The sequence below is a fragment of the Gobio gobio genome (assembly GCF_949357685.1).
Source record: "Gobio gobio genome assembly, chromosome: 17".
Taxonomy (NCBI): Eukaryota; Metazoa; Chordata; class Actinopteri; order Cypriniformes; family Gobionidae; genus Gobio; species Gobio gobio.
This window is the reverse complement of record NC_137110.1, coordinates 20578770-20606477: the sequence shown is the minus strand read 5'-3', so window position 1 is coordinate 20606477 and position 27708 is coordinate 20578770. Positions and strand designations below refer to the sequence as shown.

Sequence of the window (27708 nt, the reverse complement as noted above, 5' to 3'; positions counted from 1 at the left end):
TACAAAATTGCCTCGCCCCCCTTATTTCATATTCCCCGGAGGAGGGGTTTATGTAAATATTGGGCCTGGTGATGTCAGCAAAACCTGGGTGAATGTGTAGTAGTCCCTAGCGGCCGTTTGCTGTAGTCCTTAGAAACTGATTTCTTTAAAAGCAAATATCTCCCTTTACTTTAAACTTTGAACGTTGTAACTTTGCGGATGTTGTTTATGCTCAAGCAGCAACATTACACGTTAGCTAAAGTTAGAATAGTGAAATCGTGGTTTACCACCCCTTTAATAGCTGTCCAATCAAACTCAGTATTTGTATGCAAATACATCTGTCAGATTAGGCAGGTGCCAACATGTCATAGAACATGCTCTCATCCTCAAAAACCATGAACAAACTTATACAACTGTAACTGGTCCTACACGACCCGCTTGAGTGGGATTCGAACTGGCATCTCTGGCATGGGAAGCGGTCGCGCTAACAAGGACGGTAAAAACATACTCTAGCGCGCCTCATGAGGCCAGGGCAGTGAGGTTTACATGCACAGCTCTTACTAGCTTGCCTTCGTTACACTCACTCCCTTAAACCTCCATCCTATCCAAGTCACGGCACCAAATTTAAACCTCGACCTGCTCCGAGCGGGATTCGAACTGGCGTCTCCGACATAGGAGGCAGACATGTTAACAAGGACCCTAAAGACTACAGTCTCTAGTGCGCCTCATGAGCCAGGGCAGTGAGGTTTACATGCTTGCCTCCGTTACAAACAAATCAAAATGCAAAACTATACATAAAACTTGGGTTCAGTCAGGATAATCCAGTGTTATTTTAGTATTATTTATATACAATGATAATATATATTAATATTTTGAATGTTTTTATTTTTGTTTTCATTCTTCATGTTGATATTATGTTGTTGTTGCAATATTTTGTCATTTTTTAAAAATATATCTTTATAGCTTTAATTAAATTTATTTTATTTAGTTTTAGTTTTATTCATTTTAGTACTTCAACTACAGCTACAACGTCAACTTTATACATTTATTTCAATTAGCCAGTTTTCAGAATTTTCATTTTATGTTTTTCATTTCATTGTATTTATTTTATTCCATGATACTGGTACTCTTATCTAAATAGACTTTACAGTGCACAAACTAAAGGGAAAAGTCCCTTTGGATCAAACCTGGGTTAAATGCCTTGCTCAAGGCCACAACAGTGATTGCTCATGGCTTGGTCTTTGTGGTGACCAAACCAGAAACCTTCTGTTTACATCCCAACCACTATGCCACACCACCCTATTTCTCTTTCACAGTAGTATCAACTTTAAAACATTATTTTCTAAAGTAAATGTGTTGTGAAAGGAAATCATGGAAGCTAGTTGATTGATGGTCTGATCACCAAATGCTGTGTTGGCAGTTTGGAACTGTTATGCCACTCTGCTTCAGAATGCTTAGAGCTTGACTTCTCAACCAAACCATGGCTGAGAGCCCATTTCTTAAATGCAACCAAAGCATATTTCTATCCTTGCTTGTACTTAGTGAAATACATACAACAGGTACAAACATTAGAAGGCTGTGGCTGATGATGAATAGTGAAAATGTTGTTGTAACTTTAGCCCCAATATGTCAGCTGTTTTTCCTTTTTTCCCCTTTTTTTTGTACTGAGAATTTCAACTCTTTTTTTCCTATACCGGTCTGTCCAGATTCTGGACATCCAGCAGCCAGCCCATGATCCAGATTTCATGAAACATAGTCAAATTGCACCTTTGAAGAATATTCTTTTCCAAACTGTTCAAATTCCAAGCCTTTGGCTCAGAAAGCAACATTGAAATCAGAGCCAGATGACACATCTTTGAGTAATCTTTTCCCATAAGTTCAGTACATAGTTAAGATCTGCAAACATGCCTTGAGGGGTTTGACCACAGTTCCATTAAAGCAAAAGGTTTGAGATGGATCGTCTTCACCAGCTGAAGGTTCAAATTTAATGTATCATTTGACTAAATAATTACATCTCAAAGACTCCAATAAATAAGTTGTGTAAAGTGCATCCAACAGCATTTCAGTGCTTATATTCATTTAGAAATGGCACAGCAATCATTAACATAGATTGTATGATTGAAAGCTCAAATGTCAACCTACAATATGGTGCTGCTTCAGAATAACACAAATTTGAGGGTGTCTTTAGTGACAGCTGAAAAGTAATTGTCCTCATGCTAAAACAAAAATAGCAGTTAGCTGTTAAGTGAGACTGTCTTTTTGTCTGCATTGTTTTTTGTGTGTGCAACTTTTAAGTAAGTTAGGATGACTTCAAGATAGGACAGTGAGAATGTTCGGGAAGTAGATCTCCAGACCTGAAGCCTGAGAGTGTATTCAGTTTTGTATTAACATGATGTATTTTGATCAGTGGCCTTACGTAAGCCCCTGAAGAATCTTAAATCTAAGATGGCAAAATTGTTTTCCATTGCCTAAATCAACCCCACATAAACTGTGAGCCATCTGGAGTAAATTAAACAGAATGAACTACTATGTCACTGTGGTTTGAATAGTGGTGTGGGGTTTTTAAATGGCACAAACAACTAATGAAAAATCATGTTGCACAGGAAGTATGGATTGTTATTAGTACAGAAATTGGCAAATCAGTATAGGCATGATGTAATTATTGTTGTAATGCCCTACAGTATATGCATAATATAATTATTGTTGTCACTGTTCTGTTAGACGGTTAATAATAAAAAGTAATAATGTTAGTTCTGTACATCTTTATTTTGATCTGTCTAGAGGTTTCCAGTGTTTACAACATATTCCACCCATGATACTGCAAAAACAGAAATAATGGACAAGAAAAATGGTAAGAAGTTTGAAGTCATTTCCAGTTTCAAATATGTAAATATATTCCTTCCACTCATCTTCATGCAATAGTTAACAGCAAAAAAATGGGGTACCACTTTACTTAAAGCCTTTATATATAATGAATTATACAAGTATTTTTAATGCATTGATTATGTCTTGTAATGCACCTTATAATAAATTGTATGGTCTCATAAATAAATGTATCCACAGTTATAATACATTATAATCCTTGCACAGTGATAACACCATCAACTGTTTTGCTGTCTTGGCTAATTATGCTCCATATGCTCAATAATACAATGGCTACTTGAATTGGAATTACAATAAGAGAATGCAAAATGTGTAATAATGTACCTTGTATTTCAGCAAATGGCTTTGCTTCCAAAACCTCTGAGAGTGGAGTACAGAGGAAACAGCTGCCATATTCTGTAGAGACCCCCTATGGGTTTCACCTGGATCTGGACTTCCTGAAGTTTGTAGATGACATAGAGAAAGGGAACACAATCAAGAGGGTGCACATTCAACGCAAGAACAGGGGCCCAAAGTACAGCACACTGCCACGCAACTTCAGCCTTCCTGGGCATGGTGCTCGACCTCTAGCCAAAGATACATGGGCCAATACTTCCACTTTAGGGTCCAAACCCAAGTCACGCGTTACTGAAGTCCAGCAGCTTTTTGAGTTCCGAGCCAGTGATGCCACTAGTGGTAGCAGTTGCACCAGTGGAAGCTCCCAGGCCAGCCAGTCAAAGAAGCCTGGGAGTGGTTACCTCGCCTCGCCGAAGGCTGCGGAAGAGTCTCAAGTTCAGACCTCATCTCAGAATGAACAGTCCATGGGCCTTAACGTTAGGCCTCACCTGTTAAGAGCCTCCAGCATGCCTGTTAATGTCCCACGCAGGAAAGGTTCAGACTCAACTGATGAGCAGAGTTCCCAGTCACAGAATGGCTCAACTGAAAGGCTTTTTCGACCAGCGGATGGAGGCGACAGGAGAGGCAGTGTTCCCCAAGACAGGGCCAGCTTGCATCAACAGATTACAGCTGCTCTGAAAAGGGTGCGTGAGTTAGAAGAGCAAGTCAGGACCATCCCTGAGTTGAGGGCTCAAATATGCTCTCTTAGAACGGAGAGGGAACAACTGCTTCAAAGAATTCAGCAACACCAGTCTGAACAAAGGAGCCCTTTGCAGTTGAATGAGAATGTGGTTCCTCAAACTGATTCGCAAGACAGTGCTGTTCCTCCAGTTATAAGTGAGAAGAAAGATACTGGCTCCCTTTCCACAGTTACTGCAGCTGATCTTGAAATGGTTAAAGCAATGCAATCTGACAAAACCACAGAACAACAGTCAGAGGAACCAAATCCTGTGGTGCAGGTTATTGTAGAACAGGAGTCAGAAAAATATGAACCAGTAACTAATACAGAGTCAGAGAAGGAAAAAGTGCCAGCTCCAATGTGTGTCCCAGTGATACTCATAGACAAAGCAGAAACTCCAACAGATCCAGATGAAGCAGAGGGACTTTTGCAGGAGTCTACACTTCAAGAAGAAGCATCAAAGAGTCTTTCAGAGCAAGCCGAAAAACAGGAGATATTTTCAGAGACTTCGTTAGACGATAAAAAGTCAACGCTGGAATCGGAGGAATCAGGTGCTACATCCGAGTGTACATCTGCTCAAGAAGATACTGCGACTTTTGAGGGACCAAGTGTAATTATAATTGCGGAAAATACAATAGCTCAACCTGCAGAACAGAAACCTCTCACTAACCTGGAACTCGAAGCAAAACTGAAAACTTTGGAAGAGAGTCTAAGCAAGGCCAGTTGTGAATTGGAAAAGACAAATGCTTCACTGAGGGAACAGATGGACAAGAATATACAAAAAGATGAGAGAATACAGGAACTGATTGACCAAGTGAAGGAGCAGGAACTTCAAGGTCCTATCGAGGCAGAGGCGCTTTCTGTGCCAGTTGTCACGTGTGATGCATCAGTCAGTACAGACAGCAAAATTGTCCTGGAAAGAGGAGTCTCAACAGAACCTCAACCAGCTGAGGGTCCCAAAGAAAAAGATTCTAAATGCTCAAGCACTCAGACAAATATAGTAGAAGCTCGGGACATTGAAGTCTTAGCACAAATCATTACAGCAGAGAAAATTGTTGGGGTAGAGATTGTCATGTGTGACCGGGCAGTGGAAACTGAGATCCAGGATAATCTAGAAGATAACCGTAGTCAGGAAGTCTCTGAAATGCTAGAGAAGACAGACTCAGTAAAAGACAAAGAACAAGAGGGTGATATCAAAGATAATGAGTCTAGTCAAATTATAGATACCAAAGTCAGTGAAAATGTTGCAGAGAGTGACACTGAGGAATATGTCATGGTAGAAAGTGCCATGGTTGAGACTATGGCCAGTGAAAATGAAATCCCTAAGCCCACAGTCCAAGAGATAGAATCTGCAGAGAATAAGGGAGTTGAAAGCACAGAAACCGACAAAGCAGGAGAAGAAAAAAGTTCAGGTTTGCAAACACAGCAGGAACCAAGAGAAATACAAGGACAGGATCCTCATCTTCAGTCTCCAAGGGCATCTGAAGCCACAGCTTCTCCTGCTGCAATCGGTCAGGTTGTTAATCGTATACAGGGGCTTCTTAACGAGCAGTGGGCCAGTCTGGGAAGTGGGGGCCAAGACGCAAAAGGAGAGAGCTCCCAGAAACCTCATTCTTCCAAAATAAGCTCTATTCAAAGCCACCTGAGAGGGTCCCTTAGTGCCCTGTCTGCCTTTTACTCACCTGTTCAGAAAGGAGGGGCTGCACGACAATCAGGTATGTTCTTATTCAATATATAGTCATGTGCCTTTTTAGCAAGCTCATTAAATGTACAGTAATGACTGATGTGAGCATCTATTTAGACGCTTTTCCACTGTTGGGCTTTGCTTAAACGTTTCATTCCATGCCGATCCAGGCCAGACGGCACAGATATAGTTTCGTTTTCCACTGTGGGGCTGATAGCGGCTGCTCATTGCCTTTGTTAATGCAACGGTTTACTAATATATGAGATGTAAATAGCCACCAAATTATGGAGGATGAACAGATATTTATTTTAATTGTATTATTAATTTGTGTTACGTCACTCAAATAGCCAGTTACAGAGAAACTGGTTGCCAGGCAACAGACAAGTGACCAATCCTAAGTGGCTCAGTGCGGTTAGCCGACGGTTTGTAATCGTGCGTGCCGTACCAGGCTCAAATGGAAACATAACTGGAACCGTTCCATAGCGTTCTTACAACGGTTCGACTCGATGGTGGAAAAGCGGCTTTTGAGTCAGGTGCAACGGTCTTTGGTATTAGTGTCAGTTTCTTGTATTAGGCCTGTTTCACAAAGCTTGCATTTGTAGCATGCAAGCAAATATATTGAGAAATGATGATGAACCTCATGAATTTGTTATTCTACAAACCTCAAATGATTTATAAATATTTGTATAGTTCCAAAATAAAAAGGGTTACGTTTTTAGATGCTGTCAATATATTAATATTGTCCAAACTAATACTAATGACATCATGTCGGACATTGAAAACTTGCTAGTTTATTCTGTTCTACATAAGAAGTTGACCCATACATCTGAATACATACCACTTCATACACAATACACAAGCTTCTTTTGTGCAAAACAGACCTCACTAAGTTTGAAGCAAAGGTTTTGAGAGCCAGAGATGCCAATTTAAACAAGCATAAAAGTCAACTTGAAATAAAATGTTAAAATATGCATGTTTATGCCTGATTATAAATGCGTGTGTGGCACAGAAAACCGTCTGTTGCAATGCAGAGACCCAATGGCACTGCACTTTCATATTGAAGTTGCTAACTGTATGCCAAGATCATTTAGGATTTTGTGTTGACAGTTTAAAAGCATCTGGCTCATGTCACAGTGCTTGCAAAATGATGCAGTCTAATACATTCTGGCATCCATTGTTATTTGTGCAACCACAGTTAATTATTATCTTTTGTGCTAATTATGTTCTTCTACAATTCCACCGAATATTATATAATGTTATGGTCATTTAAAATGTTGCTGTTTTACTAAAATAATAGTTGGTTATTTTTGATTCATACTTATCTTGTTGTGTCCTGGGAAATGCACACAGTCTTGTGGGAGTTTTTTCCTAGTTCCTGGAAGCATTTCAATCTATTTGATGTCTTGTGTTTTGTTGTAATTGCATCCACTGTCTCCTTAGTTGTTATTTGCCTCTGTTCTCTGCAACAATCAAACAAACACTCAGGAACAAATCTCTGTAAATGCTTTGTGGTATAATCTCCTTTACAATCACATGATTTATCAGATTTTTTTGTGGCAGGTTTTCTCTTTTTTAGAGCATTTCATTTAAAATATCAGTTCCTTTGTGTCTGTAACAGTTGTTTTGTCAGTTTTGTCTGCATTATGAATGAGTACAACTGACTTACACACTCTGTGGAGCACAGCAAGTGTTCAGTTCAGCATTTTGTTGGTCATATTACTTCTGGTAAAGGAATTTAGAGATATTCAAAAGTACTATCTCATAAACTGTGCTTTAATATCAGGTTGGACAAATGGACTAAATAGTGCATATATTTTAGTTAAGTTATTAATTTTAGATAAGTTATTGCTAGGGATGATAAATAGGTGCAGACTCCTTACATATTTGACCATCTCTCCCATATTAGGCCTCAAATCCATCATGAAGAAGAATGACTGTTCTGACAAGCAGGGCAATGGGGGAGCGAAGAAGAACTTGAAGTTTGTTGGTGTAAATGGGGGGTATGTCTTTTTTATGTGCATTTCATGAATTTTTCTGCATGCAGCAATACAGTTTATATGGATGGGTATGCTTTTCATAAAATCACCTGTCATCTGTGTAGAAGTAAATGTTTTAAGTGAAGTTAGGAAACTCCTAAAAGTCTAAAGGGGGACCTAAATGAAGGTTATGCCTTACATTTACCAATTGCCCCAGAATCACAGTTGCTGGTGTTTTCATGTGAAGTGTTGATGGATCAGTCAATTTCACCAACATCCATGACCTCAGATGTCCGGCCCTTCTCTTTGCATCTCTTAATCTGTTTCATCCTTCATCACAGTGCTCTGTTAGAAATGGGCTATGAGGTGTCTGTATTGTTTTCTGTGAGATCTGTTGCATGATGAGTGAGGTCTAGTGAGACGACACGAAAAACAATGTCCTCTCTCTGTCCCTCTCTCTCTCTTGCTGTGTCTTTGCCTGTCTGCCTGTAACTGCGGTGAATGATTTGTTAAGCTTGGCAGCAGAGATGGTTCTGTCTCAGCTGTATTTGACCAGCCGTCAACAATAAGATAATTATCCTGATAGAGTTGGGCAAACAGCTGGACTTTCGTATGCCTGATCAGAAAGGAATAAGTCTAAAGGCCCTATCATACACCCGGCGCAATGTGGCAAGTGTCTTTTGCTAGTTTAATCCTGATGCAGTTATCATTTTCACGTCCTGCGCCACGTTGTTTAAATAGCAAATGCATTTGTGCACCCATGGGCATGCTGGTCTGAAAACGAGGTGTGTTCAGGTGCATTGTTGGCGCGTTGCTATTTTGAGGCAACTGAAAATGACTGCGCCATTGACCAACTGAAACCTGGTCTAAAGTTAATAGCGCAGTATTTTTTTTTTGTTATTTAAAGGCCGCGTTAGTAAAATGCACCTATATGCTCGTACACTCTGCTTATTACACACACAGGGCTGCAAAGCAGCACACAAACATTTTTAAGTATTAAATATAAAAGGATTACAATGTAAAAGATTATTATTGTGTACATAAAGATAAAAATACCTACATGTCATAATGGATGGTCATTGCATGTATCAGAATTACCTATTTGCAGCAATGGCGAATGAAACTGGCTACTTATTTAACCAATCGTGGCAATACACGCATGTATTTAAACTGACTCGACAGGTTGAGGGTGTCTATATTCCGCCATGTAAATAGCAAATCCGCCATGGTGCAAGCGCAACTGGCTTTTAAAGGGAATGAGAGATTAGACTCTGATTGGTTTATTGCACATTATGCCCAAAACACACCCATGACTCATTAAGAGAATAGGGACAACCCTTTTAGACCATGCGCCACGCTCGCAGACCATTTTTCCCGTCGTTAAACTAGCAAAAGTGGATTCGGACATGTCCTAAGTGCACTTGCGCTGTGCGCTTTAGACCATGCGCTTAGATTGTTAAAATAGGGCCCTAAATCAGCTAAACCGACATCTTTCTTTAGCCTGGAGAGAGTATTTGAAAGTTGGAGAACTGTAAGTAAACCAGTGGTGTGTGGTGGACCTCTGAAACTAAGTGGTCACGTCCTTGCTATGTGTTTAGGTTTTTTTAGTCCGATGTAAATTCATGTTCCATTTGATGCGTTCTGGTTAAAGGCATATAGAACACCAGTTACCTTACACTATTAACCGTATCAAAATAGTTTTATATTGATATTTAATATAAGTATATTAAATTAATTAACTTAAGTGAGAGAGCAATGAGCTCAAGGAATGCAAAAGAGATCCCTATGAAACTTTGCCTGCTTATTTTGGACCCTTGAGCAGGAAGGTTTCAGAATGAATTAATTTGCTTTACTGATGACCAAAACACAAGTTAGGACCTTATCTTATCAGTATGTCAAAACATGCTTGAATAGCTATATCGTGAATAATATCAAGTGACATACATGTGCGACCTTTAATTTACATCGCTGTTACATTGTTGAAATATTCTTTGAAAAGACCGTGTGGGAGTGTTGGCAGATTTGGCTTGTGTCTATGTCTGATTATCCTAAGAGAGGCCCTGCACTGCTGTTGTTCGATGACAGCTGGTGATTTTATAATTTGCACACAGTTTTGACCCAAACCACCATAATGTAATTTCATTCTGCTATTTAGCTCTGTCGGCCAAGCACAAATAGCAGTATCAAAGCCGCTGAATCCTCGCCTTTGGCTGCCCAGCATATTCATTTTCTGTCCAATTCTCTTTTTTATAAGCCTTATACAAAGCTAGTACATTAATCACATTTGGAAATCTTGATTACTAAGATGTTAGCAGCATAATAAACAACCAATGCATGGCCCTCTTTTCTCAGATCTGAAGTACTCAAAAGAGGCCCTCATACTCAACGCCCTAATAAATGTATAGTCACGAGGCCCTCATACTCAACGCCCTAATAAATGTATAGTCACCTGACCTGCAGCTATAGGCCTCCATTCACCCATGTCCTTGAGGAATTGTGGGAATGCCATTCCTCTTGCCTATCTGAAAACATCCATGAAGGGGCAGCATTCTTCAGACAGGCTCAAAACATATGAACCCCTCAGACCCCACAGAGGTCTCTCTCATTTGAACAGCTTGTATAAACACTTAGATTTTGCATGTCCATTCACAACATACAAATTACATTTGTTTGCCATTAGCGGTGAGAGCTGTCGAAATGAAACATCGATTTAAAGACCTTTTTAATATAAACCAGAGCATTTAAAAATGTATGGTGCTGCTAACACACAAAATAAAATGATAAAACAAAACGATACAAAACATTATGTTGAAAGATAATTAAATAAAATAATCTAAAAGTAACAACAAATTAACAAAAAAGAACGAATTAAAAATGCAAACATCATTATTATTATTATTATAAAATCATTTATTTTGAAGCATATATGGTCAGGTGGTATTTGTCATAACTAAACAAAGGTTTGGCTGATTTCAAATCCTGATCATACAGCGTTTTCAAATGCAAAATGAGTTACAATCAAAAGAACAACCTTGATTCAAGTTATCTGTGTGTCCAGCTATGAGACCACCTCCAGTGAGGACTCCAGTGGGGAGGAGGATCAGGACGAGGTTGAGGAGGTGGATAGCTCGGAGCCTGAGGTGGAGCAGGGAGTGGAGAGTGGAACGGCCCAGGAGGAGGCTGCTGCTACTGGGGAGCAAGGTGATGGGGTTCAGGCAGAGGTGGCAGAGGGCTCTGAGGAGCCTGATGCCAGCCAGGCCGCCATGAGCCCCCAGGAGGAGCAGCCTGTCAGGTGAGATGGAGGGCCGTGGTAAAAAGAGGGGGTTGGAGCGACAATTGCAAGTAACTCTTGAAACGTTTTTTTTTTTAGTCTCAATGGTTTAAGTTATCAGTTGGGAGTTATATAGGGTACAATGTAGTCTCAGTCGTCACGGCCATGGACCGTTGGCTGAACGTCTGATGCATATGGCACACTTATCTGGAAACACTTCAGGAGTTTCGAAGTCATCATCTGATTGGTTAAATTCTACAGGATGTCCGCGAGACGTGTGTGTGTTCTTTAACAGTCCGCCTGGAAACAAATGCAGGGACTCCAAACTCCCTTGTGGAAGAAGGACACCGCTGTGTTTACAACTGTGACAATGAACGCTTACCAGGAACAACTAAACGCTGGATTTTCAAATGTTTGTGAAGTCGGCGGCTCCGTTGTTGCAGTAAACTTGCACAACGTTCTTGAATTAATAATTTATAGATACTCCCCGGTCTCTGTTATTGTAGGGACTTCGACTTCACGCCCCTAAACATGGCGCAGAACAAAACAAACTGTGATTGGTTGCGTTACATGTCAGTCAAACATCTCGGGTGGTCCTTGACCAATGAAAGCTGCGATAGATTCCACACCTTCAGTCCTTTTGCAGTCAGTCTGAAGGTCTGGCTACGCGAGACTAGGTACAACGGGGCTAAAGGTGCCCCGGGGGAAAAGGCACCTTTGATTTTATTTTCCTCTAAACCACTAGATGGCACAAAAACTTGCCTCAGTGCTTTCCAAAACATCCCTTTTCAAGATGCACGTGGAAATTTGTCTGATCCTTGACATAATATTTGATGTTTTTTCAAATGTTGTAGATTTAAGTAGCAAATGAGCATCGCTAAAATGATTGAATATATGGACAAATGTCTTAATGATTTTCAGTTTTGTTCAAGGTAATTGAAGCAACAGTTTTTCAATAACGGAAGAATATGTAAAAGTATGGTATTTGGGGTAAAATGCACCCCTGCTGTTGGGGTTAAAGACTAAATAATTAACTTGATAAAAAACAGCCGGCTTAATTTTTCCATTTGTTGACGTGACATGGTTAGATTCAGATGGTAAATATATATTAAGTTGGGTGTCCACCTTAGAGATAATTGCCATATTTATAATGAAACCATATTTAAAAATATGATATTAATTATATCATATAATAAAATATAATTTATTGTTACAACCGTAAATCTATATTAAATTATTATGGGATCTCCTTCACTGCTTTCAGAATCTTTACTTTTTAAAAGAATTTTGTTTCTCTATTGTTAAAATATATTTCTATATTAACATTTTAATGACAGTATATTTATTAAACAAAAAATGAATTATTTTATTTATTAAAACAAATGGATAATATTACAAACTATGCTAAAGTGATTGTTTTGAACAAGTATCAACTTAGACATAATTAAAAACATATTATTTTAGCTAAAGTATGTGTATCAATACTGTGTGCCTTTTGCCCTGTAAAAGGCCCCAATTGCCACCTCATACATTTCTAAGATTTTTAAACAAAATAAAGCACTTTTGTGATTTATTTTCACAAAATCTGTTGCTCCATAAATGTTCAATAGAAACATATATGTTTCAGCAATTTTCCCTGTATGTATGTATGTAATATACATTCAATGGCGTCTCTGCCATGGGAACAAAACCTTTTAAGTGTATTTTAGGAAGATCCGCATGACTTTTATTTTGTGCTAGTCCTCTTTACTTTTTCAACCTTTTGTGAAAAGCTCATTAGCTCATAATATGAGCTGGCTTAACACATTAAAGTGTGCAGTGACCATGTTTCCCAAGGCAGGTGCCTCTGTTATGAATAGGACACAATCCTGCCTTTTGTTCTGTCCATCTTCTGGCAGGAAAGCACAAGCGTTGAGTGACAGGTTTAATATGCCCAGTGACTGATCCACTTAAAGAACTGCATCACAACAAAGGGCCGAACCATTTAAAGCTATGTGAACATATGGGGAAAGCAAAGGGTATGGTCTTCTTTTATGATTATCTAAAAACTATTTCATTCGAATATATATCATTTTGGAGCAGGGAAATGTTATAATTATACAAGTTCTCAAAATTATTTCTGATGTTTTGGATGAGTTGGCAGACAAATAAATGGCTGATGATGTTGAAATTTTTCAGTATGCACCCTCACACACCAGATACAAAGATACATTTATATCACGCTTTAGTTGTAATTTTATATAAACAAACCATATTAAATTCACCTGAGATACATAATTGTGCAACTAGTTCCAACCATTCATTTCTGATATTGTTTCAGAAAAGAAGAAATTATAAATTTTATACAGGAACGATACATTAAATTGATCAAACATATGAGTAAAGACATTTATAATGTTACAAAAGATTTCTATTTTAAATTAAGCTGTTTTTTGAACTTTCTATTTATCAAAGAATCATGGGAAAAAAAATCTGTTTCCACCAAAATATTAAGCAGCACAGCTGTTTCTTGAGCACCAAATCAGCATCTTGGAATTCTTTTTTTCATGATGATAAAAATTCAGCTTTGCCATCATGGGAATAGATTACATTATAAAATATGTTATTTTAAAATTTCATATTTCACAATATTACTGTTTTTACTTTATTTTTGACCAAATGAATTTCTTTAAAAAATATTCAAATCTAACCTATCCCAAACCTTTGAATGTTAGTGTAGACCCACCAGTTCACAAGGATCTGACACACTTACAGAAATCTGTAGAAATTTAAACACAATTCATACTCCTCAAGGGACAGACTTTTTCCAGAATCTGCATGTGCCAAGATGCAATGAAGATGTTTGAGCCATTCAAATATTGGTAACAATTTGCTTGAGAGGACAGTCCAAAATAAGCCACTCTCAACTAATGTTACCAAGATTTAAATTATCCAAAATATATTACATTGTATTTCATAATATGTATCAAATACAGATTTCTGTTGAGGCTCAGGTGTGCAGCCAATCTGTATTTGAAAATGATTTTACATACATGTATGAACTTGATGAATGTATGAACTAATGCATGATTTCATATCTTTTTTTAGATATTAGTTTCTTTTTGTCTCTCTCTGTAAACAGTTAAACATTGTCTTAGGCTGAAAAGACACAATGTTCTATCTAGTTGTTCATGAGTTTAATGTGCCCCTTTGATTTAAATTACAGCTCAATCTGTGTCGTTGCAGTGAGTTAGTTGATAAGAACTTCATGGCTGCTTGTCATTTCCTGAAGGATCGCACTGCTGAGGTTGCTTCCCCAAATAAAGACATGGTAAGCTATTAATGTTTTTTATAGTTTGATTCATTACCTTTAGCCTAATATACACTGAAAAGTTTTCTGTTTATCCTCCTGGGGCCCAGTTTGAATCTAGTATTTTTTCATGTCACTACATTGTTTAGAGCATAAGAAACAAATGGAAAAAATTATATTTTATTCATATGTTTTGATATGTCCTCTGTAGTTGACACCAGGACTCGGTTGTTAAAAAAATAAAATGACCATGAAAGTCACCAGTCAATTTTTAGGTTTCAGGGTTTTTTTATTTTTAAACCAAACTTTGTTTAAAGATGATTCTGAACTGTTATGAAATATATAACGGAATGCATTGATATACAATTTTACTTCATGCAATATGTGGGTAAAATGGCCATACTTGGATTTTCCCATTAAATACAATGGATCTATACTCTGCATCTAATTTGCATATTAATGTGTTCTTGGTGCAACATGTAATGAAAATAGAAGTGTAATAATGGGAGTAATAATTGGCAACATTTTCATAATAATATCTAATATTTCATAGGAACATTGATATGTAATTTCTTTCCCTATTCACTTGCTGTGTCTCCAAAATGACTGATAAACATGATTTAAGTCCTGGTGTCCACTACAGTGGACATTTATGAAATCAATGCCCTGTTTTGTAACAGAAAGTCATATTTTGATTAGAAACCCCTTTAACATTTTCCTGAGATGTTGTTTTATAACAAACAATTAGAAAATTAATCAGATTTAAATTATAATTACTAAATATTATCATATTTCTAGTGCTAAACATTAATGTCAGCAGTTTTTAAAGACCAAGAAGAAGTTGTTGTCCTGGTGAAACCTCCAAACATTTGGTATCTCTGCAAAGCCCTGAATGTGGTCTTTACAGGACACCCAGACTTAAAACTGTGACATGTATGCTGTCAGAAAAATTCACTAAAAATAATGTCCACTACAGTGGACAAAAGTCTATTCCTGGGTCCCAAGAGGTTAACATGAAAATGAAGTTACTTGAATATAGATTTAACTTAATAATTTGACTTGTTAAACTTTAGTGTGCTGACTCTTGACTGTGTTAATGTCAGAGACAGGTTCTGATGGTGTTATATCAGGAGTGGTTCCGTGTGTCCAGTCAGAAGGAATCACAGGCTGATACAGTCACACTCTACCTGAGAGAGGTGGGCTTCCACACTCCCACTCTGCTGCGCTATATAGTGAACTTGGCTGATGGCAATGGAAACATGGCACTGCACTACAGTGTGTCCCATTCCAACTTCTCTGTGGTCAAGCTGTTACTAGACACAGGTGAGAGACTTGCATGTTCATACCTGAGGAAAAATGAACCTATCTTATCTATTTTACAATACAATAAAAACAATACAATTTGAAATATAAGCTGACATTATTGTTCATCTGCCAAACTGGCATGATAATAAGCCAATTGTTAAATTAAAGTTCATTAATCTTAACTACATTTCCAGCTGCTGTTTCCACTCTTGGCATATGTGTGAATCAGTAAATATGTACACCGATCAGGCATAACATTATTCCTAATATTGTGTTGGTCCCTGCCAAAACAGCCCTGACCTGTCGAGGCATGGACTCCACTAGACCCCTGAAGGTGTGCTATGGTATATGGCACAAAGATGTTAGCAGCAGACCCTTTAAGTCCTGTAAGTTCCAAGGTGGGGCCTCCATGGATCGGACTTGTTTGTTCAGCACACCCCACAGATGCTCGATTGGATTGAGATCTGGGGAATTTGGAGGCCAAGTCAACCCCTCAAACTTGTGCTCCTCAAACTATTCCTGTACCATTTTTGCTTTGGGGCAGGGCACATTATCCTGCTGAAAGATGCCACAGCCACCAGGGAATACCGCTTCCTTGAAAGGGTGTACATGGTCTGCAACAATACTTAGCTAGGTAGTACGTGTCAAAGTAACATCCACATGGATGGCAGGACCCAAGGTTTCCCAGCAGAACATAACCATCCACGTGATGTAAAAGAAAACGTGATTCATCAAACCAGGCCACCTTCTTCCATTGCTCCGTGGTCCAGTTCTGATGCTCACGTGCCCACTGTTGGCGCTCTCAGTGGTGGACAGGGGTCAGCAACAATATGCCCCAAATGCAAAAAACTGCGATGCACTGTGTATTCTGACACCTTTCTATCAGAACCAGCATTAACTTCTTGAGCAATTTGAGCTACAGTAGCTCGTCTGTTTGATCGGACCACACGGGCCAGCCTTCACTCCCCACGTGCCTCAATGAGCCTTGGTCACCCATGACCCTGTGTAGCCGGTTCACCACTGTTCCTTCTTTGGACCACTTTTGATAGATACTGACCACTGCAGACCGGGAACACCCCACAAGAGCTGTTGTTTTGGAGGTGATCTGACCCAGTCGTCTAGCCATCACAATTTGACCCTTGTCAAACTCGCTCAAATCCTTACGCTTGCCCATTTTTTCTGCTTCAACTTTGAGGACAAAATGTTCACTTGCTGCCTAATATATCCCTACCACTAACAGGTGCCGTGATGAAGAGATAATCAGTGTTATTCACTTCACCTGCTCTGTGTATTTTATCATGAAAACACTTTAAATCTCATGTTCTATTTCTCACTCTCTCTCTATTTAACTTTTAACCTTCACATATACAAACATTCTCTTTAATATTATGTTCATCAGGACTGTGTGAGGTGGATCACCAGAACAAGGCCGGCTACACTGCTATAATGTTGGCAGCTCTTACTGCGGCAGAGAGCCCTGAGGACATGGAGGTGGCTCAACAGCTACTGAGAATGGGCAAAATCAATGCACAAGCCAGCCAGGTACACACAGCGAGACACCACAATGTCCTGTACTGCAAGAATACACATACGATTTGTCACTCATGTAGGCCTACTGACATTTGTTATACCAGACGGCCAATTCTCAATGGTTTAGCTTGCCTTGTACAATTTCGTACATTATTTATTTGATTATAGGGTATGATAAAGACTGTTTTATATAAATGATACTCTTTTTCATGACTCCCCACTAGTCAGGGCAAACAGCACTGATGCTTGCAGTTAGTCATGGGCGGACAATGATGGTGCAGGTTCTTCTGGACTGTGGGGCTGATGTGAACATACAGGACCGGGATGGCTCCACTGCTCTGATGTGTGCCTGTGAGCACGGCCATACTGAGATAGCCAAAATACTGCTGGAGAGACCAGAGTGTGATATGTCACTCACAGATAAGGTGAGAGAGACACTGATATTAAACCTCACACCAGTTAAAAGTTGCCATTTAAAATCAAGTCATCTACAAACAAAAAACAACATTTGAGGCCACTAAATGTCATGAAAAGAGGAAGTTAAAATTTTGACTCCTAACTCCTAATTTTCATTTCTCTGCTTCATTTTTTTGTGTTACACTTAAAAATATTTAAATTCTATATATTCTAAAAACATTTTTAAAGAACAATTATGGGGAAAGCAGAAACTGATCCTCAGTGCTGTCACAAAAGAACTATGTGTGAAGCCATGGGTTGAGTCCTGGCTTCATTTCAAGAAAATGCAACACTGCCACTCAGTGGTAAAAAGTAGTTACTTCAGATTTTTTTTTCAGTCAGTTAATTACTATTCATTGGTCTAGCTTTTAAATGTATTATTGGGGGGGGGGGTTATTATATTATTAGAAGGAAAAATATTTGAACATAAAAACAATAAGATAATTAAGCAAAATAATAAAATATACACTAGATATACATACACCAAAAATATACAGTTTGTGGTCAGTAGGATTTTTTGTAAAGAATTTTTTAAAATATGTTTATTTTAGCAAGGTTGCATTGAATTGACAGTAAAGACTTTCATAGCGTTACAAAGATTTATATAAAAAATATGAAAGCTCAAAAGAATAGTATCAAAGAAGCCTGAAAAAAACAAATCACAATATCAAGTTTCCACCAAAAAAATATTTAGCAGCACAACTGTTTTTAACATTTCATCACAGGAATATTTTTTTAATAAAAAAAAATAATATTTAAAAATAGAAACCAGGAATTTTAAATTGTAATAATATTTCATGGTATTGCTGTATTTTATTACAATATTACTTTGTTTTGTTTTGATTAAATAAATGCAGCCTTGGTGGACACCAGACACTTCTCTCAAAACACATTTAAAAAATCTTGCCAAACCCAAACTTTTGAATGGTAGTGCATATATTTTTATTAGGAAAAACAGTTTAACATAAATGCAGCAAGGCCAAAAATTTCTGAATATCAAAACTACGTAATACGTCCTGCTTCATACTAATACTTTATTTCCAATATTGTTGCCTTTTTAAAAAGAATGCAGCTTGAACTATTCATGACTTTTTTATGTATCATTCTCTCAGAATCCATCTAACTGGCTTTGGAGTGTCTGATGGAGCCATAACAAGTTATCTTTTATAATTTGATCAAACTGTTCACATCAAAGTCTGTGTATCCATTTGAAACTCTTTAAAGGTCTATCATTTGAAACTCTTTAAAGGTCTATTATTCTATAATGTTTCCTGAGGTGTACTTATATTGTTAGTATGGTTTTTACATCAAAAAATGTCATAATTTAGAAATAAAAAGCATTTGTTCTATACTGATATTAGCCCTCTGGCTTGAATGCTCTATTTCAAGGGGCGTGTCTAATGTGAGTCTTCAGTGAAAACGCCCACTGTTGTGATTGGCTGATATCTTTGCATTTTAAATGAGTATTAGATTATGTGGCGGAGGGGGCGTGGTTTAGCAAGGCACGGTCTGACTCTGCAAGCACTGCCAGTCCAGAGAGAGACGGACTGGGCACACAAGATAGCTGAGAAAGTTTTATTGTACCGAGTTGTTGAGAGCGCTGACAGCGCAAGTTCATTTTGTTTGTATCTGAGAGTTATCCAGTCACGCGACCCTGTCTTCTTCCTCCTTATTCTACGAACTTTGTAACAGGTGGAACCCCTCTCGAATACTTTTAAGTTTTTTTACCATCACAGCCGTCGAGATGAACGAATCGTGAAAGTGTTGATTATAGCATTATTTTGTCGATCTTTCCCCATCACATGAAAAGCTTGAGCATTGAGTCTGTTGATCGCGTGAATGCAGTGATCTCGTCATTGCAGTGCTATTTCTCTCACAAAATGCTTTCACCACAACTAACAGCAAACACGACATCGACATGAATACAGTAAGAGCCTCGTTGTGCAGCATAACAGCGTCATTCATTATAACGGCAGTTTGGACAAGTGTGCAGAAACACTCGCGATGTGTGATTGACAGATTCAAACATTATAAAGAGAGTGTTCTTTGATCGCTCTCTGTAATCATTTAAATAACGGATTTGTTTCATGCTACTAACAGAAACCATGTGAAGTTGATCGTTTAGTCACTGGCTTGATTCACTGATGCATTGCGCTTAGGGCATCAATTCTCTGGGCAGGCAAAGCAGAGGAAGGGGAGGTAACCGCTCCCCATATGACGACATACAGGGAAGATTCCAGATCGGCTCGTCTGAGCTGTCATTTTCTCAAAGGCAGAGCAGGACACCCAGAACTCGGTTTACACCTATCAACATTTCTAGCCACTCGGGGACCATATACAGGCTAGGGGAACTCATATTAATGTTAAAAAACCTCATAAAATGAAAATGTCATGCCATGGGACCTTTAATCACTTGGTAGGATCTACACAAATTAGGTAGTCTCTAACGTGGGCAGGTTGCGTGACATGCCGTCATCCTCAAAAAGCACAAACATGCCTTTCAAAATCATTTACATGTCATTTCTTTCCCTCTATTAGGACGGACACACAGCTTTGTCAGTAGCCACGAAGGCGTCCCACTCTGAGATTGTTGATATTCTGAAAGCTCGCGCTGATCCAGCCACAGTGACAGATCCTACAGCTCCGCTCTGAGTCCAATGGCCTTCATGTCCATGTCCAATCATCTTTCTACTGCCTCAACCTGACTCGCTGGCCAGGCCAACAGTCAACAATAGAGAGACAGCACTTGCCAGTAATTCGCAGATTCTCTGTTTGAGAAACAGCCATTGAGAAATGTACTTCCGTACGCCAATCAAAGATGCCATGGAGGGTGGGCTTCCCTAAACTCCCCAGAAGGTCCCCATTTGTCCTGAAGCACAGCTACTGTAGCTATTTAGCAGGCATGGTACATTGTTACATGTTTTAGCCTTCTATTTTCAGGTAATGTGACTATATTTTTGTTAGGCAATGAAGAGTAATCTACAAATGTTATTAAAGAAGTGATCAGATACACACTATATTTATTTTTTATTGCACTTTTCTGTAATATTTCCCCCCCAGAAGTATCCAAGGCCTGTCTTAGTATAACCAGATGTGTCTTCCTAAATGAGGGTTTTTGGGTCAGGCCCAGTACCGAACCATTCCTTGCCTTTCCAGGTGGAACAGGGAAAGGAGTTTTGTGGCCAGTATGTCTCCCATCATAGTTTATTTAAACCCCAACAGAGAGCCAAGCACTAAAAAAGATTTAGAAGCCGTGCTTTCATTATGTTAATCATGTTTTGGGGGTAAAATACCATTTATCTGAATGGTTTCAAATCTTGTTTCTGTCCTATTGTTCTCTTCACCTAAAGAAAAAGAAAAGTGTGCAATATATCTTCAATGACAAATAATTACAGCAAACAGTCCCAATTTGTAATCCATAATCAGTCCATTATAATTTATTCACTGTCAAAGTTTACCATATACTCTAACCTGCTGCAATATTAACTTCTTTACAACTTATTGTCTTTACAAATTGTATACAAGTTTTCAAGTTCCCCTTAGTAGCACATTATAATGGACTGGACTGTAGTTGTATTCTCTGTACATTGTGCCTGCTTAAAATTAAGACATCAGAAGTTGTGATGAAGAGATATGTTTAACGACAAATCAATAACTCCGCTGGACAAAGTATGAATCTATATATATGTATACTGTGCAACAGTATCTTGTGGGAGGTGCTGTGAATTAATACCCTGAAATGTAATGACTATTTATTTCCAATTCTATATTTTTGAGTATATACAAGTATATGCATGGATAAAATATTGACTTAATAAAAACATGCATTTTGTATTTGTCTTTTCTGTGTGGTTTGAGAAAATATTTACTTGCCTAATACAGTATATCAAGAGTAAGATGCAGCACACAAGTGAAGTCCTAGAAAGTGCTTAAATATCTAGAGCAGATATCTAGTCAAATCTAAGTTTCTCTTTCAAATAAATTCTGTTCGTTTGAAATTTCTATTCATCAAGGAATTCTGGGGAAAAATGTTTCCACAAAATTATTAAGCAGCACAACTGCTGATGATAATAAATGTTTCTTGAGTTCCAAATCAGCATATTAGAATGGTTTAAAAGGGATCATGTGACACTGAAGATTTGAGACTTTTTTTCACAAAAAAAAACTACCATTTGAAAGGAAGTTATTTTGAAGGCATATTTCCAAGGGGAATTTATGAGAGTCATAGAAGCCTTTACTGCTTATCTACTGACATATTTTTGGAAAGTTATTCTCAGTTTACAGGAAGTCGAAAACATCAACAACAAGGTCTATATACTTATGTAAATTAGAGATGAACAGAAAAATAATACAGAACCACCTTGTATTTGAAACATCATGTAGCACAAAGAAACTATGACGGATGTAAATAAGTTAAAAACACATTATATCATACTTGTTCACCCAGTAAAAAATGTGATGCTATTTATGTATTAAATCCATAGGAGGTTTAGTGGATCATATTACATCATAAGACCCGCTAAAATTTGTTATGCAAAACTTAAACAAGCAATTGAAAAAAAAAACATACTGCTCTGGGCAAATAATCTTTCAGCCCTCCCACCCTATACTTCACTATGTTGTCAACTACTGTATATACAGTTAAGTGTGATCTCAGTGTCTGCTGCCATACTTTTTCTTCTTACTCAACTTTCTTCTCGTGATGTGGCTGATATTGGGACTCTTCCAAATCTCTTCACTCATCCTCTCAGGTAATGCAAAATAAGACAGCCTATAACTCAAGACAATTAAGAATGTAATCATGTCAATGTTTAAGCAATTAATGTTGTCTATTTCCTACAGTGTATGCAAAGTCTTAATATGTCATTTATAAATAAATATAATTTTATGTATATAATTTGTATTCTCTTAATGAACAGTTGAAATGCTGCAGTGTCTGAATTTTGAGAGTCCAACCTGTGTGAGCCAGTTATTCAATTTTGGCCCTGTTTGTGCTGTTATAAGGACTGATGAAAATCAGGTTTCAGGTTAGTTATATTATTTTTTGGTTTAGCTAATACAATTTTTTGTATCCAATCTTTTATCATTTCAAATACATTAAACTGCACCATTATGTTTTTTACAGTATGTCTTTTTTTATGTTAAGCAAATGTCAGTACTTGTGTCATGAGGACCTCTCTGCCCAAAATATATTGTTTGGGGCAAAAAGAAAATAGTTCACCTGCCATTGCATCAGTTGGTTTAGGTTTTGTAAATGTAGCTGTCAGTGTTTCCTGCTGCTCCACTGATGGCTGTAACAGTGCAAATCTTTCTGGTGAGTAAAATGCTTCCAAAATGAAAGATTCTATTTTATTAAATATATAATCAATTAATATACACACTTACTTTATAGAACCCAACAATGCCCCAAATGGATTAAAATGTGTTTCCTGCAAAACTGTGACAGATAAACAGTGTACCACTACAGTGTCCTGTGTGGGAATCCAGGACCGCTGCCTTGATGATACAGGTGCAGTGTCTTAAATTGCTGTTCTCTTTCGGTCTGTAACTTTCGAGATTTTGTTGAAATGACAACAGAAGGGGTTACTCTTGGGAGCCCCAAACACCTGACGTATTTAGAAAAGGCCAATGGAAATGGTATATGGAATTTGCATGCTTGAAAAGAGCCATTCATTTTCTAGAATAAAGAGCCAATTTCTCAAAAAGACCAGCATGGCGGATCACATCTTTTTAAAGATGCCTTTCCGTCCGTATCCTGGTTGCGGTCCCTTTCAATCGGTCACGTTTGATGTACATTGGACGTCACAGACAAATTTGGATCACTTCAGGGAGCCCTATCAGCTTTGAGAGTATACAGAACGAGCCAATGCACATTGGCATGCGAAATTTGTATCTTGCGCTCCGCCCCGCTGCGCGTGTATAAATACGGAAGCTGATGCAGCGCACATTTGTCTTTCACTTCGGAGATGAATGTTCGAATGACTCTTAGAGTGTTCAACTGTTAAATCAGGGAGAACGAGAGAGAGAGAGGAGAAGAGTTCGAGTGCTGCGAGGGAAGGCACGATCAGTGAGGGCCGTGATCTCACTGAGAGATATAAAACTGCTGTTTTCACAGCATTCTCTGTTGGTTCGCTGTACAGTGAGTGCATACACAGGGTTGCACTACTCCCGGTGTTTTGCCGCGATCATCTCCTTAAAAGAGCTTTATTCCCTTAAAAGAGTACACGGGAAGTGCATGAGGAGCTCACTAGGTTGTGAACGGCACCATATTCTGCCAGAAACCGGCCCAGTTGCTCTTCACTCCTCACTACCCTCGATGGTGGGCCACCCAAGGGGTACGTGGAGATCCCGCCAGTGGAACAGGTAGTCGCGATGCAACTGTGTCCAGTGTCCGCTTCCTCCTAGTGTGGTAATCCATGTCTTCCATCCAAGGCCTGTAAGTTCACGTCCACTGTAACGGGCAAAGCTTACAGAGCCTGTGGAGAGGCTGCGTCCGTCCTACATGCCATAGCATTGCTCCAGGTGCACCAAGCCCAGGTACCATGGTGCCCAGGACGCTGGCTGTGCCCAGGACGCACTCAAGAAGCCTCCACACACCCATGCGCCCCCTCAGCGGAAGCAGGTAAGTGCTGCACTGCACAGTCAGACCCCACTTCGGGCCGCTACGCCTTCCGAGTGGGGTCCCTGCATGCCGCCTCGCTGCCCCACTGCGGGTACGTCTGTGGTGCCGTTGGTCCCGCTCGCTCGGTCGCTGGAAGCTTGCCTAGCACTTCCCAGCCTGTCCTGCTGGCTCATCCATACTATCAGACTCGGCTATCCAATTTAGTTCGCCCGGCATCTACTTCACCTCCGTGCTGATGGAGGGTGCCTCTGTTTTACTGGCGGAGATCGCAGTCCTACTGGTGAAGGATGCGATAGAGCCGGTCCCTCCAGCCAATATGAAGACAGGCTTCTTCATTGTACCCAAGAAAGGCGGTAGGTTACGGCCAATCTTGGACTTGCAGTTCTTGAATCAGTCCCTGCAGAGGCTGCCGTTCAAGATGCTAACGCAGAAATGCATCTTCGGATGCATCTGTCCCCAAGATTGGTTTGCAACGATCGTACTTTCATGTCTCGATTCTCCCTCGACACAGACTGTTCCTACACTTTGTGTTCAAGGGGCGGGCAAATCAGTACAGAGTCCTACCCTTCGGGCTGTCCCTGTCGCCCCGTGTCTTTAGGAAGGTCACGGAGGTGGCCATTGCTCCCATGAGAGAGTGTAGTGTTCACATTTTCAACTACCTTGACGACTGGCTGATTCTGGCCCAGTCGAGAGGGCAGTTGTGCGAACACAGGGACATGGTGCTCAGTCACCTCAGCCAGTTGGGACTTCGGGTCAACTGGGAAAAGAGCAAACTCTCCCCGTGAAGAGGATCTCTTTTCTCGGTATGGAGTTGGACTCTCAGAGGACCGCGTCCAGTCGGGGTTGAACTGCTTGAATTCGTTCAAACGCAGAACAGTGGTCCCACTGAAACATTTTCAGAGGCTCCTGTGGCATATGGCATCCACAGCCGCAGTAATGCCGCTCGGGTCCCGAGATGGGCGTTGCAGAGCGGTTCATTCCACGGTTCATTCCACATATATATATATATATATATATATATATATATATATATATATATATATACATCAGGAAACGAGGGTTACACTAGTAACTGAGACGTTTTCCTATTCAACTGCTGTGTTTTATGGGTAGATTATATGTCACTTGTGAACAACTTATCATGTAAGCGCATTGACCTTTCAGGCAATGTTTTAAATTGGTTTACAACTTACCTTTCTGCATGGCAATTCTTTGTTAGTCTAGGTGACTGTACATTAGGAAATCAATATCGTATACTCTATGGTGTTCCACAAGGATCAGTTCTCAGCAATGTTTTCACTATAAAGCACATTATTCATAAGCCTTAGATTATTTTTGTGGTATTAACATCCTAATGATATTTATTTATTTATTTATTTTTGTTATTACATTTTTACAATGGTTTTACATTGTTTTGTATCTGTTTTCTTATTCTTTCTCTTTCCTTTTGTTTCTTTTTTTAATGTGAATAAAATGTTATGTATGAAAGGTGCAAATACCTTCTGTATTATTATTGTCTATTATTCCATTCGATGCACCTTTTGATAATTTTCATATATAAAAATGTAAATATCTTTCAAATATTTGTTTCATCAGGTAATGTAGGAAACATCCTACCAATACTTTTCCCTTCCCTTCAACATGCTACACTCAAGGGTTGTGTCTCAAGAAATCTTTGTGGACCTTCATCTATCACCAAGTTCAACTGCATTAGCAATTCAATGTACCCAGCCATCAAAAATACAGACTTCAGTGTTCTTCTGATGGGATTTATTACTGCTCATTTCCTGTAATTTCAACATAATTGTTCAGGTATTCTGGAATGTTTTGAAAATTCCTATAGTTTACAATCTATACTTGCATCTTATTATACATAGATATGTGTATTAATGCTGTAGAGGAATGGGTGCATTGTCCAAGTTTTTTTTTTTTTTTTAACTTGTGAAGATGAGGGTATTTAAATTAAAACAGAGGATATTTTGTATAGCTTGATGTTTTTATCTATGATTTTGTATACATTGATGAGCAACAATTGTAAAAACATTACATGATTAAAAACATTACTAAAAATTATTATCTAGTAGGCTATAATTTAACAATTACACTGTACAAAAATTACAACTTGGTGTTTCATCTGCAGTTTAGTGTAACAATGGACCCTTTTCACATTTCCAGGGTCCTCAGAAACGGAAGTCATCACAGTTGGTTATTGTGGTGAACGGAAACTAGTACAACAAATTTTTGCATTCCCATTTTCCCCAGTAGCAAAATAAAATTAGCATTAGCCAAATAGCATTTCTATGATTTTGCAAAAAAAGAAAAACAAATATTGTGAGATTGATTACGTTGGTCAGAAGAGAAAAATATATTCAATTTGCCTTCACTCCTTCAGCTGTTTTAGAAACACTTACACAGCAGCTTTAAACAGTTTTCTATAATTGAATGCCTAGGTAAGAAAACGTCTCAGGTTATGACTGTAACCATTATTCCCCGAGTAGGGCAACAAGACACTGCATCTTGGATTGATGCTATGGGGAACGCCATCAGCGTGACCAGTGTCTGAAGCACGTGAGCAAACATGACCATTTCATTGGCTAATGGCAGTCTATGACTTCATTACCAGAGCGCCTGTGAATATAAGAGGCTACCTACAATGTATGTCATCAGCTTTGTCTCAAAGAGACATGCAGGTAGACCCAAGGCAAACAACAAAACAGTCTCATTCCCCTTCTCATGGAACCATGGTTATAACCATGGTTACCTGAGACATTCCTTTTCGAAGTGGAACTCAACACTGCGTCAAAACCGTAAAGGTAAAGACCATAAAGTTGACTACTGACAGATGTATCAATCATTCAGGGTGCGCCCTAAAGCTCAAAGAGACTGTATAGTGGTAATATTCCCTTGAACATTACCCAGGCTTATATGCTCTATGACCGGGAAAGTCCTAGCCATTACAAGCTTCCTCCCTTCCTTGGAGGCCAGGCAAGAGCCGAACTCTATAGCTTTGTCAACATCTGTTGTTTGACACAGCCCATAGGGAATACTTGTCCCACCACTACCTCCAGTACCATCAGAAAAAAAGGTACAGCGTTGTCATTGGGGCAGTACCCTAAGGTACAAAAGCTACTATTATGTATTTTAAGGTACTAATATGTACCCTTTAGGGGTAAGTACGGTACAAATATGTACCTTTTCACTTTTGTAACTTATTGTACTACCCCAGTGACAGCGCTGTACCTTTTTTTTTCGGGGGCTGAGTACCTCCCAAACTAAAACAATGCATGCACTGAGACAAAAATGCATTTGCCCACATATCTAAATGTAGGAAAGAAGTTGAACAAGCCCTATTTCTAAAACCGTGTTCCTTTAAAGGTCCCCTTCTTCGCGATTCCATTGTTCAAACTTTAGTTAGTGTGTAATGTTGCTGTTAGAGCATAAATAATACTTGTAAAATTATAAAGCTCAAAGTTCAATGCCAAGCGAGATATTTTATTTAACAGAAGTTCCCTTTCAAAGCCTACAGCGAACGGCTGGCTTGGACTACATCCTGGTACTTCCTTCTTTAATTACGTCAGTAGAGCAGTAGAACAGACTAACCTCCGCCCACAAAGAAATGCGAAAAAGGGGGCGCGGTCTTGTTGCTGTCCCACGTGGAG

The 27708-nt window shown here is 38.9% G+C and overlaps 2 protein-coding genes across 5 annotated transcripts in view; both read left to right on the top strand.

Moving 5' to 3' along the window:
- kank4 (KN motif and ankyrin repeat domains 4) overlaps positions 1-21261 on the top strand; it is a 59625-nt gene extending 38364 nt beyond the window's left edge. For 2 of the 4 annotated variants that reach the window (XM_079840312.1, XM_079840311.1), the window contains 9 exons: positions 2761-2830; positions 3199-5631; positions 7507-7600; positions 10635-10868; positions 14073-14157; positions 15246-15459; positions 16841-16983; positions 17196-17396; positions 19966-21261. In XM_079840312.1, coding sequence (XP_079696438.1) covers positions 2815-2830; positions 3199-5631; positions 7507-7600; positions 10635-10868; positions 14073-14157; positions 15246-15459; positions 16841-16983; positions 17196-17396; positions 19966-20079 — 3534 coding nt within the window. In that variant the 5' untranslated portion in view covers positions 2761-2814 and the 3' untranslated portion in view covers positions 20080-21261. Of the gene's footprint in view, positions 1-2760; positions 2831-3198; positions 5632-7506; positions 7601-10634; positions 10869-14072; positions 14158-15239; positions 15460-16840; positions 16984-17195; positions 17397-19965 lie in introns of all 4 variants that reach the window. The other 2 variants (XM_079840310.1, XM_079840309.1) reach the window with 1 other exon arrangement.
- Positions 21262-22062: 801 nt separating this feature from the next.
- On the top strand, positions 22063-26114 carry LOC307140723 (uncharacterized protein). Its single transcript, XM_079840397.1, has 5 exons — positions 22063-22178; positions 22347-22454; positions 22574-22741; positions 22820-22936; positions 25646-26114. The coding sequence occupies exons 1-5, from the start codon at positions 22130-22132 to the stop codon at positions 25840-25842; spliced, it is 639 nt and encodes a 212-aa protein (XP_079696523.1). The 5' UTR covers positions 22063-22129; the 3' UTR covers positions 25843-26114.
- Positions 26115-27708: the final 1594 nt, after the last annotated feature.

Excerpts from the sequence above, each read along its gene's own strand:
- LOC307140723 (XM_079840397.1), top strand. The coding sequence starts at position 22,130 with ATGTGGCTGATATTGGGACTCTTCCAAATCTCTTCACTCATCCTCTCA. Across the intron at positions 22,742-22,819 it reads TAACAGTGCAAATCTTTCTG|AACCCAACAATGCCCCAAAT; the intron begins GTGAGTAAAATG and ends CTTACTTTATAG. Across the intron at positions 22,937-25,645 it reads CCGCTGCCTTGATGATACAG|GTAATGTAGGAAACATCCTA; the intron begins GTGCAGTGTCTT and ends TTGTTTCATCAG.